General features: G+C 47.8%; 2 protein-coding genes across 8 annotated transcripts in view; one reads left to right on the top strand and one right to left on the bottom strand.

Annotated features, from left to right (window-relative positions):
* The window catches only part of CFAP44 (cilia and flagella associated protein 44), a 139,594-nt gene extending 134,200 nt beyond the window's left edge, over positions 1–5,394 (top strand). The window contains exons 34-35 of the mRNA XM_053565814.1: positions 895–1,029; positions 4,511–5,394. Coding sequence (XP_053421789.1) covers positions 895–1,029; positions 4,511–4,702 — 327 coding nt within the window. The 3' untranslated portion in view covers positions 4,703–5,394. The remainder of the gene's footprint in view (positions 1–894; positions 1,030–4,510) is intronic.
* A 1,862-nt stretch (positions 5,395–7,256) lies between these two features.
* BOC (BOC cell adhesion associated, oncogene regulated) overlaps positions 7,257–18,530 on the bottom strand; it is a 96,857-nt gene continuing 85,583 nt past the window's right edge. For 6 of the 7 annotated variants that reach the window (XM_053565432.1, XM_053565434.1, XM_053565433.1 and 3 more), the window contains 11 exons: positions 15,927–16,089; positions 15,424–15,534; positions 14,858–15,064; positions 14,356–14,537; positions 13,403–13,508; positions 12,922–13,044; positions 10,804–11,025; positions 9,890–10,113; positions 9,601–9,677; positions 8,948–9,141; positions 7,257–7,992 (listed from right to left, as the gene is read on the bottom strand). In XM_053565432.1, coding sequence (XP_053421407.1) covers positions 7,805–7,992; positions 8,948–9,141; positions 9,601–9,677; positions 9,890–10,113; positions 10,804–11,025; positions 12,922–13,044; positions 13,403–13,508; positions 14,356–14,537; positions 14,858–15,064; positions 15,424–15,534; positions 15,927–16,089 — 1,797 coding nt within the window. In that variant the 3' untranslated portion in view covers positions 7,257–7,804. The remainder of the gene's footprint in view (positions 7,993–8,947; positions 9,142–9,600; positions 9,678–9,889; positions 10,114–10,803; positions 11,026–12,921; positions 13,045–13,402; positions 13,509–14,355; positions 14,538–14,857; positions 15,065–15,423; positions 15,535–15,926; positions 16,090–18,530) is intronic. The other variant, XM_053565436.1, reaches the window with a different exon arrangement.

Below are 18,530 nucleotides of genomic sequence, written 5' to 3'. Positions count from 1 at the left end.
GTGGAGGCAGGGAGGGTATAGGAGGGAGGACGCAGGATTGCGCTTCTCCCGCAGTTCCTGGTCAGGGCATGTGGAGGCCCGGCAGACGCGGGTCACGGGTCGGGGGTCACGGCGCAGCTCTTATGGAGGTCCGGGCAGCACCAAGCCCAGGAGTTTGAGGTTGCTATTAGTTGTGACACCATGGCACTCTACCCAGGGCAATAGCCCAAAGCTCCAGTGTGCCAAAACTGGTCTCACTCTGCCCCTGAGGGTTAAGGCTGTAAGGCAGCTCAGTCCCCACTTTAGGCTGCTCAGTCACTAGGTTACTAGCTCCCGCCCCATCCTTGCTCTGCAACCCTGAGGGTGGAGCTTGCTGGGGCAGTTCTCTCACAATGGCTCCCTGCGGCCCACAGTCGAACACTGTTAGCTTCGTCCAGCTCAGCAGCTCAGTCTGGGGCCCTAGACAACGCCCAAAGTTCTCTGCAGTCCTGCTCAAGTTCTTCCAAGGCAGTTCAACTGAGTGCCAAGTCCAAAAACACCGAAAAAGTTCACAGGTAAGGCCTTTCCGGTTTGCAGTCTCACTGCTGCTTGTATTTACGGCTGCCTGCGGGATTAGGTTGATAGAACACATGCAATCAGTTGTCAGTTTTCCACTGTTTTTGTCCTCCTCTTGGGGTCCAGAAATCCCTTACTGACTCCCTGTATCCTCAAAGGGATGATTATAGGCAGATCCCACTAGCTGGAGATGCCTACAGTCTTATCTCCCCAGACTCACCATGCCCAGTTGCAGGGATGCTGTTACTCGGCCGCCATCTTGCTCCACTCCCCTGCCTGATGATTTTGACCCAATCTGGACACTCAGTGTTTTCTGTCTCCTCACTTACTCATTTAATCTATTTTATAACTTCCTGGTAGGAAAAGATTGCTCATGTGCGATGGGAACTGATGAGGAAGACAAAAGAACACACAAAAAAGCTGCATCAGATGAATGATTTATGTATTGAAAAGAAGAAACTTGATTCTCGATTGAATACACTACAAAACCAACAGGTGTGTTCCTTTTCTTCACAACCTTTTTCAGAATTGAGGAAGTTCTATAGAGATATCTTTTTACAAGAATGTCAAATGCTGACATTTAAACAAACCTTGACCTTGGACAACTTCTAGGCCACCTGGGTCCCTGAGGACATGGAGTTAGTGTCAGCCACATTACAATGGGCTGGAGGCACTAGCTTTATTGAGCACCTTTGGGTACCATGAACTTATGTAAGTACACTCTATAGAGTTTGCCTTGGTTCTGGAGAGTGGCATTATTTTATTATAAATAATAATACCAGTATATTCCCTGAGTTTGGTGTTAAACATCCATTTCCAACATCTGTTTATTTCATTTGGCCTAAAGTGGGCATCTCGAATTGTGGGATCTTACATGCTACCTTATTTAAATGTTTATTAGTTTATGTGAGTTCCAACTTGCTGTAATATAGTATTTAGTTAGCCTAACATAGCACGTGATACATAGTTGTGATGAATAATACTTATTTAATAAGTGTTCGCCTGGTTCAAGCCTTGTCTTCTAGGAACCTAACACCTATATGGCATAAACTATATGCTATACTTACAATACTTACAATATTATTTGCAAAAATGCTAGTAGTTTCTCTTGGCCTTCTTTTTTTTTTTTGTAGAGACAGAGTCTCACCTTATCACCCTGGGTAGAGTGCCGTAGCATCACACAGCTCACAGCAACCTCCAAATCCTTGGGCTTAGGCGATTCTCCTGCCTCAGCCTCCCAAGTAGCTGGGACCACAGGCGCCCGCCACAACGCCCGGCCATTTTTTTGTTGCAGTTTGACCGGGGCTGGGCCTGAACCCGCCACCCTCGGCATATGGGGCAGGCGCCCTACCCACTGAGCCACAGGCGCCACCCGGCCTTCTTTGATAGATATATATATATATATATATATATATATTTTTTTTTTTTTTTTTGCAGTTTTTGGCTGGGGCTGGGTTTGAACCCGCCACCTCCGGCATATGGGGCCGGCACCCTACTCCTTTGAGCTACAGGCACTGCCCTGCTTTATATATTTTTTAAGCACCCTGGAAATTCTAAGTCATGTATTCTCAGAGTATGGTTCTCTGAAGAACAGCTTCAACATCACCTGAGAACTTGTTTGAAATGAAAATTTTTGGACCCCACCCCAGATCTACAGTATCAGATGCTCTGGGGGAGGGTCCCGGTGATCTACATTAACAAACCTTCTAAGTGATTATTATTTTGAGACGGTCTCACTTTGTCACTCTTGGTAGAGTGCCATGATGTCATAACTTACAGCAACCTCAAACTCTTGGGCTCAACCTATCCTCTTGCCTCAGCCTCCCAAGTAGCTGGGAATAAAGGCGCCTGCCACAGCACCTGGCTATTTATAGAGACAGGGTCTCACTCTTGCTCAGGCTGGTCTCGAACCCATGAGCTCAGGCAGTCCACCTGCCTCAGCCTCCCCAAGTGCCAGGCATGAGCCACCACACCTGGCCCTCTCCCAGGTGATTTTGATGAATGTTAGACTTTAAAAATCCTTGGCCTAAGCAAAAGTCCCAAAGTAAGAAAGAATATTATTTATTCTGTGTAGAGTGAGTAAGAGAATTTGGGAGGTTTATAATTGGAAATTAGCTATAAAGGGAAGGCAAAAATTTGAATATCAAGGGCCTCTTATTCACTGGAGTGGAGAATAGAAGCAGTAAGGTTAATCCCTAAACAAAATCTTCACAGACTAAGCAGCCAGCAAACATCTGTTGACTTGATGTGTTTTCATCAGTCCAGATGCACTAATTAGAGAGGAAAGAGCTTGGAGGCGGAAGATTAGCTGAATGGGAAAGGCAATTACTAGTATGTGTTTCTTTATATAGTGTATCTTTACATGGTAATCCTTACATATATCGTCTCTTTACATAGGATATCTCATTTAATCCCCAAAACACCACTTTCAAAAGATGAGAAAAGTTAAGTAACTTGCTCAAGTTCTCAGAGCAAATGCACAGAGAAAGTTTTTAAACCCAGGTCTGTCTGCCTCCAAAGCTGACTCCCTTGCTTTTTATAATGATCAAGGTGTGAACTGAGAAATAGCTGGTAAAAACAAAAAATTTAGTGTCAAAAAATGTTTTAAAGTAAGAATAGCCAAAATCTGATTGAATATGGCAAGGATAATGAGGAGAAACTTACGGTGACTTCAAACTGACCAACTACAATGAGGTGGCATGAGCGCGTGTATTGGGCATGCTTTTATAGCTACAAGGAACCAAAAGCCCTGCTAGAGTAGCTCAAACAAATAGGAGTCCTTTTTCTCACTTGACAAGGAATCTGGAGGGAGATGACTGCAGGTTTAGGTGCAGTGGGTCCCTGAGGTCAGGGCCAGTATCTCTGCTTCTCTCATTGGATACTTCAGTGTCTCAAGACGGCCACTTCAGCTCTTTGTTTCACACCATGTGCTAACCTCTTCTGCCCCTTTTATTAAGAGTGCAAAAATTTTCTATTATGCCTACTTGGCTACCCCTAGGCAAAAGAGAAAATGGGTAGGATTAGTGTTTAAAATTCACAGCCTCTAAAATAAAGGTGAGCAAGGAAGAGACAGAAGGGTATTGAGTAACCCTGAGGTTACCCCAAGGGCCAGTTCATAGACCTGAGTCTGGCATCCCCATTTGTACAAATGGAGTGACACCTTGCTGGAGCTGTAAGGACCAGATGAGAGAGCAGTATAGAGCACCTTGCTGAGGGGGCACTGGGTAAGTGTCATGTCCTGCCTGTAGAGATGTGTTCCTGCACTCACACCTCATTGAGTATCTCCTGTGTAAGAAGCCCTAGGGCTGTACTGGGTGCACTGCTGACAGTTGCATGGAGGCCTATCTTGAAAAGGCACAGCATCTAGTAGGAATGACAGCTAAGCACAAACACCTACGCCAAACCATATGAAATTACCATTTTTTAAGGCAACTAACTTTAACTTTCATATGGTTCAATTTTATAATCAATAATGCAGACTTAGGATAGATGTTCTGATAGAACAGAGAAGAGGAAATTCTAAGCTAGTCCACAGTCAACCTAATGCATGACTTCCTAAAAGTGATTTCTTACGTGTCAGCATGAGTTGGCTGGAGAGGTAAAGAAACCAGATGGGGAAACACAGATTTCTTTCTAGGAATCAAAATATGGGCTGCATAGAAAAAGGAAGACATACCTTCTCTTTTCCAATTCCAGTGATGAGCCCCCTAGGTAAGGAAAGACTGAGAGCTAACTTAAAGTGCTGTTTTTCCAAAGGGGAGCTGCAGTTGAAGAGTTGTTCCAATGAACACACATTTTCACAGTGAGATTAGACTAAGGCGTGATTGAAATGATCAATTTAAATTGATTAGACTAAGGCGTGATTTAAATAATCAATTTAAATTGATTATTAGGCTGGCACTCCTAACAGATAAACAGTAAAAGAAGAGGGAATTTTTCACATCCCAAAGGATGCCTAAACATTCTCTTTCAACAGGGCAATGCCTTCCAGGGGCCTCGGAAAGCAGATATTGTGGCAATGGAGAAAGTCACTGAATTGATCCAAGCCCAGGCACAAAGGATTTCAGCCTTAAAGGAGGAGATTACAGTTTTACGTAAGAAAGGTGGCCTTATCCTCCCACCCATTCAATCCTCACAAGTGAATGAGATAAAGCCCACCAACCTTTGAGTTTGCTGTTTTCTTAAACCTGTCCAAGATTTCCTATATAATGCACTGGAAGTTCTGTTTCCTTGTCTCCTACAACAATCCTATTATTTTAAGGTGAACTTATCCAAAAGTCTAAAAACAGATTGAGCCATGGAGTTTTAATAATTTCTCTCAAGTTTATCTTAGAACTAAATGAAACACCCAATATCTAATTATTATTGAACTGAACCATTTTAGATGTTTGAGACCTCCTAGATTCAATGTAAAGTCTTAGAAGACCGTGTCTCATAACTGTAAGAAAGTATCTGTAATATATTGTGTTTTAGGAAGATTTGACTTTCAGGTATTTAGAAGTTTTAGTCATTGGCAAGAAAAACTATCATTCAACAATCCTTTTCTTGATTCTTGAATATTTAGAAAATAAACATTGATGTTATTAAGTATTCCCTAAGAGAATGCAAGAAAAAAAGACAAATTATTTTGCCAACAGTGTCCTAGAAATGCAAATTCAAGTTTTGGCATAGTTGACTTCATAAAGCAGTTACTTGAAGGGCTCAGGATTCAGAAAACGTAGGCAAACATGGCAGGGCAGCTTGCTATAGTTGGCTCTGGGGTGGCAGAAAAGAGGGTAACCAGCTTCCTGAATTGCCCATGGCTTTTGCAGACTCTTCAGTTCTGAGTGGAGCAGAGGAATGTGATTTGCAAAACAGTCAGTGAGGAGGCTTTTCTTGCAACTCCATCAGAATTATGATCCCCCATAGTTTCTCATGTCCTTTGCCATTTTTTCCCCAGGTTTTACTTGGGTCATTTGCTGGTTTTGATACAGATCAGGAAGCAATGAAATAGATTTACCTCTCTCTGAGAGATCATCTCTAACAACCCCTTTTGATTCTGCATAACATTTTTAACTAATTTAAGAGTACCCTTTTAGTTTGGGGGTAAGTGCTTATTGAAATTCATGACTGTAACCCCTGAAGAAGGATCTCACTGACACTTGTCCTGTTAGTAATACAGCATAGTGCGTTAGATAAAGAGCTCTTTGGGTCTGTGTTTATGAGTAACTCCACAGAGAGGTCCCAGGGTAGGTCCGTCACAGAGAAGGGAAGGTGAAGAAGGCAGCACTGTGTAACTGTAAACAGCAACTCAGCAATGCTGAGACTTCCTGACCTGCCCTGCCCTGCCCCCCTCCCTCGTTCCTACAATTGGCTAAGGTAAATACACACATTTATCTAATTTAACATGTCTCTGAAGTGCTTTTTCTGCCCCCCCCCCCCCCCCGCAACTGACTTCAGAGGGTGGGGGGAGCTAAAGCCTTTCGGTGTTGTTAGGATTCCCATGCTGTAAAGCAGATGTTTTGCCTATCATTTCAATAGAACAGTTACCAAAATTCACTTTGACAACTACCTTCAGTCATCAAGGAGACCAAAAAAGTGAGATTTTTTTAAAAGCCAGTGGGCTAGAAGGCAAATTAGAGAGTTGGGAGCTCCTGGATTAACAGAGCAAAGACTGAGAACATCATGGGCTGTGTCTGCTCCAACAGATGACCTCTGTGCCCTCAAGGCCAGGTTGTGTCTGAAATCACAATATCTTATTCTCTTCCTTACTCTAATTTTAGAACATATTTTTAAAATTCTGCTTTCCATTTTGGAAAATCATGTTACATTTCCATGAGTGTTTCTATTTAATGGTTTGATGGGAAATGGACGCAGAAGTCAGGGAAAAGCCGGTGCTATATTCATCTACCAGCAGAGGGCGCACTTGTCCTAAAAAGCTAGTCTGACTCTGACTCGAGGACTTTGCCTTCTCCAGGATCGTTACAAAAATCTTTGTGATTAGAAGCCAGGATCTGGCATGACTTAAGACATCAAGCATCTCAGTGGCATTTCATCTGTATCCCAACATTACTGAAATCTAGAAAATACAGCCCACCTTGGACCCCCACCCCTACTCCCTTATCAAAGTGTTTTAAGTCTCTCATTGCAAGCTTTAGTCTCCATCTAGTTCTAATTCTGCATATATAAATTCTAGAAGTTCAATTTTTAAAACAATCTGTGGTTGATCCTTTGATTGGACAACAGTAAGTAAATGTTGGTTTTAAAGTGGTGAGTCAACTACTCTGGCAATGTTGATGCATCTTTGGAAAGATGGAAAGTGAACTTACCACGCACGATGTTAGTGTGTAGCACGGCACTCAACTAAAAGGTATTTTAGAGACAATGCTGATCTTCAACACACACACCCCTACGAAAAGCTTAGTTTCATTCCTTCAAAATGACCAAGGCTTTACCTCAAGTCCAGTTGGTAAGAGACCTATTGAATCTGCCTCTCCTCGTCTGTTGTATAACATCTCCCCCTTGGACTAAACAGTTACAGTGCATTCTGCATGAATCAAAACACAATTGATATTCAATGTTTAAAAAGGCAAAAAATAAATAAATAAATAAATCTGCTACCTTTTCCAGATCTCATCTCGTGAAGAATCTAAAAATATTATAAGCAGCTAAGCATTTTCTTCAAATACTCAAAGGCTGAATTCTCACATCCAAAGAAAATGCTGACTCATATATGACTAAGGTGAAGGTTACATGGAAGACTAAACATTTATTTAGAAGTTATGGTGTTTGTTTTTACAGAGATATGCTGCCACAGATTATTGATTCTGGAAGGTTTGTTAATGCTTATAGTGCTGTACACATCTTAGTCTGTTCTCATGGGCCTCTTCAGAAAACACTTCCCCTGGTCCCAGTGCCAGCCATCTTCATGGGCTCTCCAGGCTGTGATACCATGACCCTGCCTCTCCCTTGAGGTCACGATGAGCTTCTCTGCGGGCCTCCTGCAGCACCCCAGCAGTTGCAGAGGTTCTCGGTGAGGAGTCTGTGTTCTGGACAGTCTGTGTTACACATTCCTGCTTGACTCCTGTTAATGTGGCTTCTTTGTTTTCCCTCTTGTACCTCAATAGGGAGGATTCCTTATGTCTCTCCAGAATTATAAAAACATATACATTTATTTACAAGTGCATAAATATATAAATATGGCTATAATAGAAAAATAAATACCAATTTTCTCTGTCTCTTAAAAAAACAAACAAACAATATATAGCCTTTCTGGGATACTGGCTTCTGCCTAAACTATGGGAGGTGGTGTTTCAAAGGACACATGTATCAGTGGGCTTGGAGACAGCCGTGTCCCAGGTTCCTGTCTTACATAGGCCCCTGTGGGGTGCTGGGAACACCAGTCTCCTCTACCCACTTGGCAGGAGTCAGGACTGTCCACCTCTTCAACTGGTACAAGGCTCAAGCAGCAGGGGGGCCCTGAGGGAAAGAAAGAAGGGGAAGCATTGAAATCTAGACTGACCAAGGGAACAACACTGAGTGGTACTGGGTCAGTCCCCATTTGTGATGGGAACTGGTTATGCTGTCCCTAAACCTATAACTACAAGAAGGGTGTTTATGCTCCCTCCAAGGTCTCTCCCTGACATGGGAGACACAAACTCTCAGCCCACACCCCAGCTGCACATGAAGTCATGGGAGCCCATGGAATGCAGAAGGAAAGGTTGCTTTTTCTGGACTCCAACTGCTGGTCCCCTCTTTGGTATGGCTTCTAACTATTCACAATTCATTCACCCCAGATTGACAGTGTCCAATTTTAATGATGCTGAGTCCAGCTCTAGATCCTTTAGAGTTTGATCTCCCAGAGACGGGTTCAGGATCTGCATGTGAATGGACGTGCACACCAGAGAGGCTAATAAATATTAACCAATCCTCTGAACCAGCCTGTGCCCTCACCAAGCATCCACCGCTTTCCAACCCACAGAAGCAGATAGTGGGATGAAGGTGGCATGAATGGCCCTTAGCCCCATGGAGAAAAAGTTCTGCGGAAGCACAGAGTTTGGATGGTGGTATCTGTAAGAACTTGGCTTCTTAAAATGATTGACACAAACGTATTCCTTAATTAAGAGACAAGCCTCAACAGAGCAAGGTATTTTGGAGTGATTAGAGAATGCCTCTTTGTGCTATGAGATGCAAAAGGAATTTGTGAATGGCCCTGTAATGCAGAGACAAGACGGCTTCTTTCTCTGGAATGGAGACATGTCTATTCTCAGTCCCTGAGGACCACAGTGGCAAGCTACCTTCCATGCCCATCCCTCCCATATAAAGCCCTTGAAAACTGATATCTCCCTCTCCTCCAAGTCAATCCTGGGCAGTGAATGCCCACCTCATGTCATCCTCAGCCTGTTCAATTTCTCTGCCCCACCACGGCACCAACCTGGGTGAAAAGAGGGTCCCCATGTTGCTTCCAGTCCTGGACACTCAGAGGCACTCCTCATGCCTGACTGGTCCACTGCAGCAGGCAGCTCCTGGACATGGCAGCAGTCTTGGTGCGGCTGGAGCAGCTGGTGAGTTGAGTCATCAGGCAGTGTATACAGGAAAGAGCCCTTGTCTGGGCTAGACTCAGGACCCCTGCATTGCACAAGACCAGATGGGGGGTGAGGTAGGGCAGAAGGGGCCTATCCCCGGACACCTCTGCTGGTGGCTTCCCTATTTGAGGGTAGCAGGGCTTAGAGGGGCCTTTGAGCACAAAGGGTGCCACACCATCATTCCCCCTGATAATTCTTGTCCATTTCTCTTACTCAACATGGAAGGATGTGAGCAAAGTCAGTTGTATGTAAGTGTTTCTGCCCTGCCTAAGAAGGGAAGGATTCTGAGAAGCTGACCCCTGCCCTCAAACAGAAAGGTCATCAGAATTGCAAATAAAACAGCTCTGCATTAGGGTAATGGCACAGGGGCAGCAGGGTCATCAGATTTGGGGCTTCCCACTGAAGCACAGCTCCTCGGCTCTTAGGGACTGCCTTGGATTTGAGGAGCTGAGGGAAAGTCAGTCTTGGGAGTGAAAGGCAGGGTGGGGAGGGGCCGCTTCACCTGGTGATCTGGTGACTTGGGGGGTCATATCCATTGCCAAGAATGGTCTGCCTCAGCAAGCTTCTGGTGTCACTCTGCTGCTCAAAAGGAAGAGTAACAAAAAGGTCATGTCAGGGAGTCCAGGTAACTTCTAGTGTTTGTTCATCACCAGGCTGATCTCTTCTTGCCCCAAGAAAGCCTGGCCCCAAAGCCCAGGGCAAGAGGCAAGTAGAGGATGCCCCAAGAGGCCACTAGCAAGGCCCTCCTCGGTGTCCCACACTTGCTGCCCGCACACCCAGGAGCACACTACCTGCTGAAGCTCCCCGGGGCAGTGCTGCTGGGGTCCCATAGCCGCCATCACAGGGCAGCCCCTATTGACGGGTACCCCACTGGTGCAGGCCCGTCCGCTGACGCTGCTGAGGTAGGGCTGTCTGCTGACCCGGTGGCCTGGGAGTCCTCCCAATGGCACCATAGTGTATTGGCAGGAGGAGGGTGGGAGGACACTTCGAGGAAAACTCAGGTCTGTTGTATGTTCTGGAAGACAGAGGACAGAGGCATGCCTAGGCCAAGGCAGCCTGGGGCAGCTCGGAAAAGCCCCACAAGGACCTCAGGAAACACCTGACCACACAGGTTAAAGGACACAGAGAGCTGACATTGCCCAAGGGAAGGAGAACATTTTCTCTGAGAATCTCCTTCCTGTCACCCACTTCTAATATCCCGTCCATCTGGACTCCTTTTCTGCAGGGAGGAGAGGAGTGGAGAGACAGGGGCAAGGACTAGGAGGAAGGAGGTAGTGAGTGAAGAAAAGAAGGAGCAATATTTGGATGAGGCCAGTTGGCTACATGTGCTGCCATTTGATGCACAAATTTGTGACTAAAACTCCAATTAGCCCAGAATATGGGGGAAAGCCAAGGGCAGCCAATTTTAAGTATGAACATGAGGTCAGAGAAGCAGTTCCTGACAATGGAGGAAGATGGAGCTGAATTAAGTACCCAACTCCAGAGAAGCAGAGAGGGCGGTTAATCCCCACTTCTTCCTGCTCCCCTCAGCCAAGGTGGTTGAGCTGGGCGGGATGGGGGCAGCCCCTGGGTATGCTTTGGGGCACCTTGGAGCTTGAGTTCCTATGGACGCTGCCCTAGGCCAAGGCCTCCCGGGGTGGGCTGGAGGCACTTCTCTCCCTCCTGGCCTCCTGCCCCTTGGTGTGGAGAAGGTTCATTAACTCACTTTGCTTAGCCCAGGCCCTCCACAAGCAGAAAGGGATGAAGGTGACGATGATGAGGACGATCGAGCCCAGGACAACACCGACAATCAGGTAGGGCAGGTCGCTAGAGCGTGCCACCATGGCGCCAGCACCGACGGGCCGCTCTATGGTTTCAGGAGCTGGCGGCTGTGGGGGTGCCAGAGTTGGGGGTGGGAGGCGACCAGGCTGACCAGAAGACTTACGAGCTGTAATTGTGGACAAAACTCATTTCAGCATCTATTTCTTTGACATTTCCTTCACAACAAATAGAGGCGAAAACACCCTCATTTCTTGGGTGTAGGAAACAAGGTCAAACTCCTGAGATAGGACGGCCAAACATCTTATCTGAACAGTTGCCACCCTCAGCACAATGTCGGCATCTAATGCGAAACTTGGTTACACTGAGGAGACCTGACCTTATATTTCACAATATGACCTGAGATGTTTGTAAGACAAGCACGAGAGCTGAACTGCGTCCTTTGGGCAGAATTGGTGTAGTGTTTTCTGAAAGAATAACTGGCAAACTTTGGGAAGGAAATATTTGAAATGCATGAAACCAGCAAAAGACCATGTATGGAGGAACTGACCCCCCAAATTTGCTACTCCTGGAAAGGTTGAGAGAGGCGAAGTCCGAGGTATTAGCTTGAGTCACAGAGCAAGGAGATGGGTGTTCTGGGACTGCCTAGGACTAACAGTATCCATGAGACACCAATTCAAAGGTAAAGAGGACTGTCGGGTCCTTGTCCAGGCTTTGCTGTTGTGGGGTGTGGCTAACACTGCTGACTCTATCGCCCGCTTCTCCCTGACTTTCTGGTCTCCCCGCTGCCTCTCTGCTGCTGCTTTTCACATGTCTCCTTCCCTGCTCTCTACCTCTCTGGACGCTGGGAGACCTTCCTGGCGCCTTTGCTCTGTACCCTGTGTGACCTTGCCTTGTCCACAGCTTCCACCTATATCCTGAATGCTCCCCAGTAGGTGTCCCATGGGGACCCTCCCTGGCTGCAGGAGACCTGCTGCTTCTCAGACACTTTGTCTCAATGTCTCAGTAAGTCACTAAGTCCCCAGGTGCTTTGCCCTTGTTCCTTCCTTAGGAAACCTGCTTCTCTGCCTGACTGCTCCATTTTAGTGAATGGCACCATCACCTGTGTGATACTTCAAGCCAGAGACCACAGTCTCCCTCAACTCCTTCCACTCTCCCCAGCCCCAGCCTCAAGCAGGCCCAGTCCTGCCCACTCCTCAGAACAGAGACCCAAGCCCACCCCTTCTCTTTCCTGTAACTTCAGGGCCCAGCTCTCTCCTCTCAGCATGTCCCTCTCACAGCAGCCAGGGACCATCACACGCAAATCTAACAAGGACCCTCCTGCACCTCACAACCTGGCGTGCTCAGTGCTCACCACTGTGTCCGGCCTCTTCCCTGATACTCTCTCCCCTCCTTCTCCTTCCTGGTGCCAGACATACCAACCATCTGGGGCTGTGTCCAGGCTGGGCCTGTCCTCCAGCCCACTCCCTCCTCATTCCCTCATTCCCCAGTGCAAAGGCTTTCTGAGGCCTCCATCCTTTCCTCTGGAGCAGCTCTGTACAGGCCAATACAGGGTGCTGGTGGGACACCTGTCTGTGCTTAGTTGTAGGTGGCAGCAGAGGACAGCACATGCGCACAGGAGGAGCACAGTCAGTCTCTGCTGAGTGACTGTAAGCAATGTGAGGCAGGAGACAGGAGGAAGGCTGCTGCCTCAATGACAGAACATGTTTGTCTCCATTCCGCTACTTGTGATCTTCTGATTGTGTTCTTTGCAATATAAGAAATATTTGTCACTTTCAGTAAGTGCAAAATGGAGATAATGATATCTGCCCACTTGACCAGTGAGCAAATATTAACAAATTATGTGAATTTAACTTGTTTAACAATTTAACTTGTTTTCATGTAGAGAAAGGGGCCCTATGGGGAGACAAACCTGGTCCAAAGTGTGACCCTCCCCTAACTGGCTGCATGGTCTTGGCCCAGGAATATAGTTTCCTGATGCTCAATCCCCTTGCCATCTCAAGGAGCTGCAGTTAAACCAACCAGTGGAAACAGCAAGAAGGAGAGGAGAGCCGAAGAGAATCACCTTTGGTCTCACAGATCATCACGTTGCTGAACTCGCTCTCTCCACCTTCATTGAAGCACTGCATCTTAATGTCGTAGGAGGTCTCTGGCTGCAGGTGGCTGATGGAGTGCCAGTACCTATCTCCTGGGAAAGAGAGTGAGAGAGAGTGAGTCATGTGTCGTGACCTGTATGTCATCTGCTTGGACAGGATCTCACAGTCAGACTGACAGGGCTGTGGCTGTGTGGGACGGTGCCACTGACTGAAACAGGGGTGATCTGTGGAGGAGCCCCAGAGGAGGTGTTCCTTGTGTCCCATCACCATGGGAAGGAAAGGCTTGATTGGTGAAGTGGCAGTCCCCAGGGTATCACAGACACATCAATGATACAGAGCATGGATGCTCTGCGTTACACCAGGCCCGAGTTTCATGCTGCACCAGATTTCGTCAACACCCAGACCCCCGTGCTGGTGGAGGAAACCATATCACACAGAAGCGTTTCTCACCTTCCACCATATCCTTCTTGTAGTCACTATCATTGTCACTGTCTGTGGGTCGGTAATAGATATAAAAGCCATGGATTGGGGTGTTGTTGTTACTTGCTGGGATGTACTACAGGGGCGGAGAAGAGACAAGTTGACAATGGAGCAGAGCAGTCATCATGAGCAGAACCAATGACGTGTGGAGAACAGCCCCATCTAGGGATCCCCCTTCACTGGGGCCCATGACAAATACTTCTGATGTTACCCCAGGGCGCTCTGAAGAATGCTGTCAAGATTACTTATTATTTTCCTTGGCCTGGAGGTCCCCAGGCTTTTGGAGAGAAGAAACAAACTGCCATTCCTCCGATGACTTGAATCCCCTCTGAACCCTCCTGGGCATATGAGGGTTAGTTATCTTTGGCTAAAGAGGAACCTGAACAACTGTGCTGGGATCCCTTGTGGTGGTGTGGGAAGGGCAGGTGGTGTAGATCAGTGAGTAAGGTGCTGCCCACATACAAGGAAGCTGGTGGATTGGAGCCCGGGTGGGGCCTGCTAAACAACTATGACAACTGCAACCAAAAAATAGCTGGGCATTGTGGTGGGCACCTATAGTCAGTCCCAGCTGCTCGGAAGGCTGAGGCAAGTGAATCTCTTGAGCTCAAGTGTTTGAGGTTGCTGTGAGCTATGATGCCATGGCACTCTACCAAGGGTGACATAGTGAGACTCTGTCTCAAAACAAACAAACAAACAAACAAACAACCATCTTGGAGGTCTACCAGGGAAAGGTCCCCAAACTAGGACCTCCAGTACTCAGAGCCTCTCAAGTTCCACCTAACAGGCTTTCAGGGATCCTGGGCAGGGAAGCCCAGTCACGCAGGTGAGGGACGGGTAGGGGGGCATCTCAGGAGAAGCACTGATGTGGAGGGGATTCCCTCTCTCCTGTATTCCCAGGGCAGTCTGAGGAGAGACCCACTCACCATCCATTTGAGCATGATGGTAGTCTCATTGACTGCGTCGGTGAAGGTGATGTAAGGGCCTGTCACGGGCCTCTCGTACACACGGCCGCCATAGCCTGACACCACGTAGGGCCGGGAGGGAGCGCTGGGCTCGCTCTCCCCCAGCATGTTCAGAGCCCGGACTCGGAACTTGTAAGAGGTGCCTGGTGAGAGAGACATGCTTTGAATCCCCAGCTGAGACACACCTTCAGATTGCCCCCAGCCCATCAAGGCCCAGGACCTGGGGGACCTTCTGGGCAACCCTTCCCCAAAACAAGTCCTCAAGGATTCAGAAGAACTCCAAGCTTATCAGGGAGTGGCCCATGGGAAATGACTGTGTGCCTACCATGGGAAGAGGCAGGAAGGACTGTGTGACTGAGGTAAGCACCACAAGGGCACCCAATGTGTGCATGGAGGTGGGGCCAGAGCAGGGCCTCTGCAGGTGGTCGGGGTATCAGGTGCGGGAGGGTGGCCTGGTCCCTACCTTTCTCTAGCCCTGTAATCTCCACGGAGAGCAGTGAGGGAGGGATGGCGCTGGTGGCCAGAATCCAGTCTCCTACTTTCTTGAGCTTCTTGTACTCCACCCGAAAGGACTGGATTGGGAACCCACCATTCCCTCGGGGAATCCAGGTCACGTAGACTGACGTCTCAGAGGCCATGGAGATGGTGGGCCTGTCTGGAGCTTCTGGGGCTGGGGAAGACCATACACAGTGAAGAGGGAAGTAGGAGGGACGACGGCATGACACTGTATTGTGACTGGCCAAGGCTGCCCCTCCGCCACCAGGTCTTCCCCAGCTCCCACAGGTATTTGCGTCACACCTGCCCACTGCTCCCTAGCTCCACTGGGTCAGCAAACCCAGCATTACACTCCAGGCTTTTATTAGAAAAGCTCCAACCCATATTTCCTTATGTGGTTAACTAGTGGGATGTCAAGAGAATGCTGTACGGACTCTTGGACCTTCTGAACCATGAGTCAACTGCAGCAGTGGGCCCCCCGGGGGCAGCTCAGCCCCATGCACATGCCCCCAACCTGCTGCTGCTGGGGCTTACGGGACAGGCGGCCATGGTCGGGCTGGCTGCTGGTCTGGGGACTGGCCCCAGGGTCATCTTTCTGGATCTGCTGCTCCTTGCTGGCCATGATCTCGGGTTTGGGCCGCCGTCCTGAGTGGAAATGGGTTGAGATGAGCAAGGGTGGGAGTATACATTAGGTCTTCCTCCCCCGAGTGAGACTCTGCTGAGGGGTGTGACAATATGAGACAAATAAGAACCCTGGGCACTGAAAACACAGTCTGATTCCCAGCTCTGCCTGATTGTCGTAATACTGCTACCAGGCCCTGTGAGAGAGGAACAAAAGGATGCCTGAGCAACAGGGTGGTAACTCTCCAGGTGAGGGGTAGGACCTCAGCCTGGCACACAAATCACAGGGAGGCAATAAGAAGGAAAAGTAGACCTCAGAGTAGCTGGGGCAAGGAGAGCTGGGGTTCCCGTGGGATTTCGTGGGACTGATTTAGGCCCACGGGAACCCCAGGCTAGGACCAAAGTTTGACTCTCACCAGTTCGGAAGGTGACCATGGCCGTCTGACCCTCGCCCGCACAGTTGTACGCTGCCATCTCCACTTCGTACAAGCTCCCAGGGTCAAGTCTGGTGAGAGTCAGGCGGTGTTGGTTGGCCGGAATGCCAGAGATAGTCCAATCATCAGAGGAGTTTGTGACCTGCTGGAGAAGGTAGCTGGTATAAGGAAAAGCATCTCTGCCTAGAGCTGCAGGTGGTGTGTGTTCTGCAAGGAAAGCAGAATTGAGTCAAGAGGAAGGCAAGGACAATGGGCTGGGTGGGAGAAGGTGGAGCTGAAGAATCTAGACTGGCCCTGCTGGCTGTGGGACACCCCCTCATTGGGACAGTCAGGTCAGGGTCCCGGATGCCTCAGCTAATGATGCCATCCAAGAGACCTTGGTGGGGAAGGTCAGGAGGCCAGACTGATATGGCTGAGAGCTTCTCCAAAGACATTACAGGACCCCCTTGTATTGCCAGAAACCTCCCTCTTTTCCTTCCTTCCTCTTTGCTGTATTTAAATCAAACCCAGTTCCTCTGGTTTATATTCTAATGCAAACTGATGATGAGAAAGGTAATAAAAGCAGTGGTACCAGTAGAAATTGCAACACTTGCCGAGAGCTGACCACTCGCCAGGCATGGAACTAAGCACTTTATGTGCACTACCTCATTTTTCCTCACCACGGCCCAAGAACCTGGGTTAATGTTTCCACATCACAAATTAGGAAACCAGGTCTTAGAGAAACATGCATCTGCTCAAGGCCACACAGAAAACTGAAACTTGCCTCCAAAGAGCATGCTTGTAATCAGAACCTCTCCTAGGAAGATGAGACAGGGAGCCAAGGGCCCAGGCTCCAATCCCAGCTGTGTAACTCTGAGCAACTCCCTTTGCACGTCTAAAGTGAGTCAAGCAAAATCTCTCCGGTCATTCTGAAGATTGGAGAGATGCTTATATAAAGTGCTTCACCCTGAGCCTGGCACATGGTAGGTTCCCTTCCTCGGACCCTCTCCACATGCTTCCCACAGTAAGGTTTCCATCATTTAAATCTTTTTGTTTGCTCCTGCCCTTGCTTAGAACTTGAAAGCTGTGGGTGAATTGTAACTATTATGGATTTCATGGCTTCCAATTCCTAGCTATTTAAATCTAAAGAAGAAAATGAAAGAGCTCCAGGCTTTCCAACAGGTGATGCTGAGAGGCTGCTTCTTCCTATCCACCCCATTTCTCTGGACAAGAGAGTCAGCTGCCAGCTCCACACATCTCAGAGAGCCTGCTGGGACCTGAAGCTGTGGTTTGATGAAGGAAGAGAACAGCTGGTAGGAAAAGCTCTTATCCCAAGCAGGATATTCTAAAGTAGAACAAAAACTACCATTCAAGGCACAGGGATCGTCTGGGCTCATTAGTGTCAGGCTTCCAGGACTTGTTCCAAGGGGAGAAATTTTTACAAACTGAGAATCCCCGGTGGTGCTGGAAACCCAAACACAGTAGCTCAGGGTCTGCAGATGCACCAGGAAATGAAACTTGCTTCGCCCATGTGAAAAAGTGAAAATCAGCTGAATGATTCCCAATCCCCAACAAGAGAAGGGGGATGGAAAAACACAACCCAGATGCTGACTTTTGATTTCAAATTTCTTTCTTGGGTGATGATCTTTAAGACATGTTAGTTCCACAAGAAAGGAACTGCTTTCAAGCCAGAACTTCTGCCTTGGCAACGCCTGCATGGCAGCTCCAAGAGCCCCACAGGCTGGAGCCTAATGGAAGTCAGAGCCAGCAGGTTCCCGCGTGCCCCTGCACCCCTGCCCCACAGTGCTGGCCTCACTCTTCTCCTGGGCCCAGAAATGACAATAAGAAATAGAAGAGTAATTAGTCACTGTCACACACACTGAGAAGGTGAATGCTGCCTTGGCCTGGCCTTTCCGATCACTACTGCACAGCCTCTGCCAGCCTGCCTCTTGTGTGCCATCGATCGGCCTGAAAAATATTATTCTTACTCTCATGCTGGTTTTTGTCTCCTGGGAAACCCAGGCATTTGGCTTGCCCTGATCTTTGTCTACAACTCTGAGGTGGAGGTGTCCAGTTACATGGGGAAATAAGGATCAAAGATCATGCCCTATAACATGTGCTGAACAATGCAGCTTTTTGTTACAAACTCATTCACCTCCTTTTCGGGCTGCCTTTGAAGAGGCCAGCAGGCGGAGAGTTAATGAGGACCTGCTACCCCCAATCTGGGGGCTGCAGAGGGGGCAGCATGGGACTGCTCTGCCTCAGGTGTCTTTCTGGTGACCTTAGGGTCTCTGTGGACTTGCTCTGACCCAAGATCTTTCAGGAGAGGAAGTAAGGGACAAGAACAGAACAGAACAACTTAGGGATGAGAGGGCCCAAGGCAGGGAAATGGCTTCTGCGTAGCTAGTCAGGGTTGGCTCTGCTTTTTTTTTTGTTTGTTTAGGGAGGGGGAAAAAGTGAATAAATACTTGTAGATCCACATCCATATATTTTCTACCAAGGACATATAATACTTTTATAAGCAAAATAATATAAATGCATAATAAAACTTAGCATTTATAATATGCTAGTATCCAATAAAATTTTAAAAATTCCATTTAAGAACCA

The sequence above is a fragment of the Nycticebus coucang genome, chromosome 16, assembly GCF_027406575.1.
Source record: "Nycticebus coucang isolate mNycCou1 chromosome 16, mNycCou1.pri, whole genome shotgun sequence".
Lineage (NCBI taxonomy): Eukaryota > Metazoa > Chordata > Mammalia > Primates > Lorisidae > Nycticebus > Nycticebus coucang.
The sequence above is the reverse complement of the archived record's forward strand: the minus strand, read 5'-3'. Positions and strand labels throughout refer to the sequence as shown.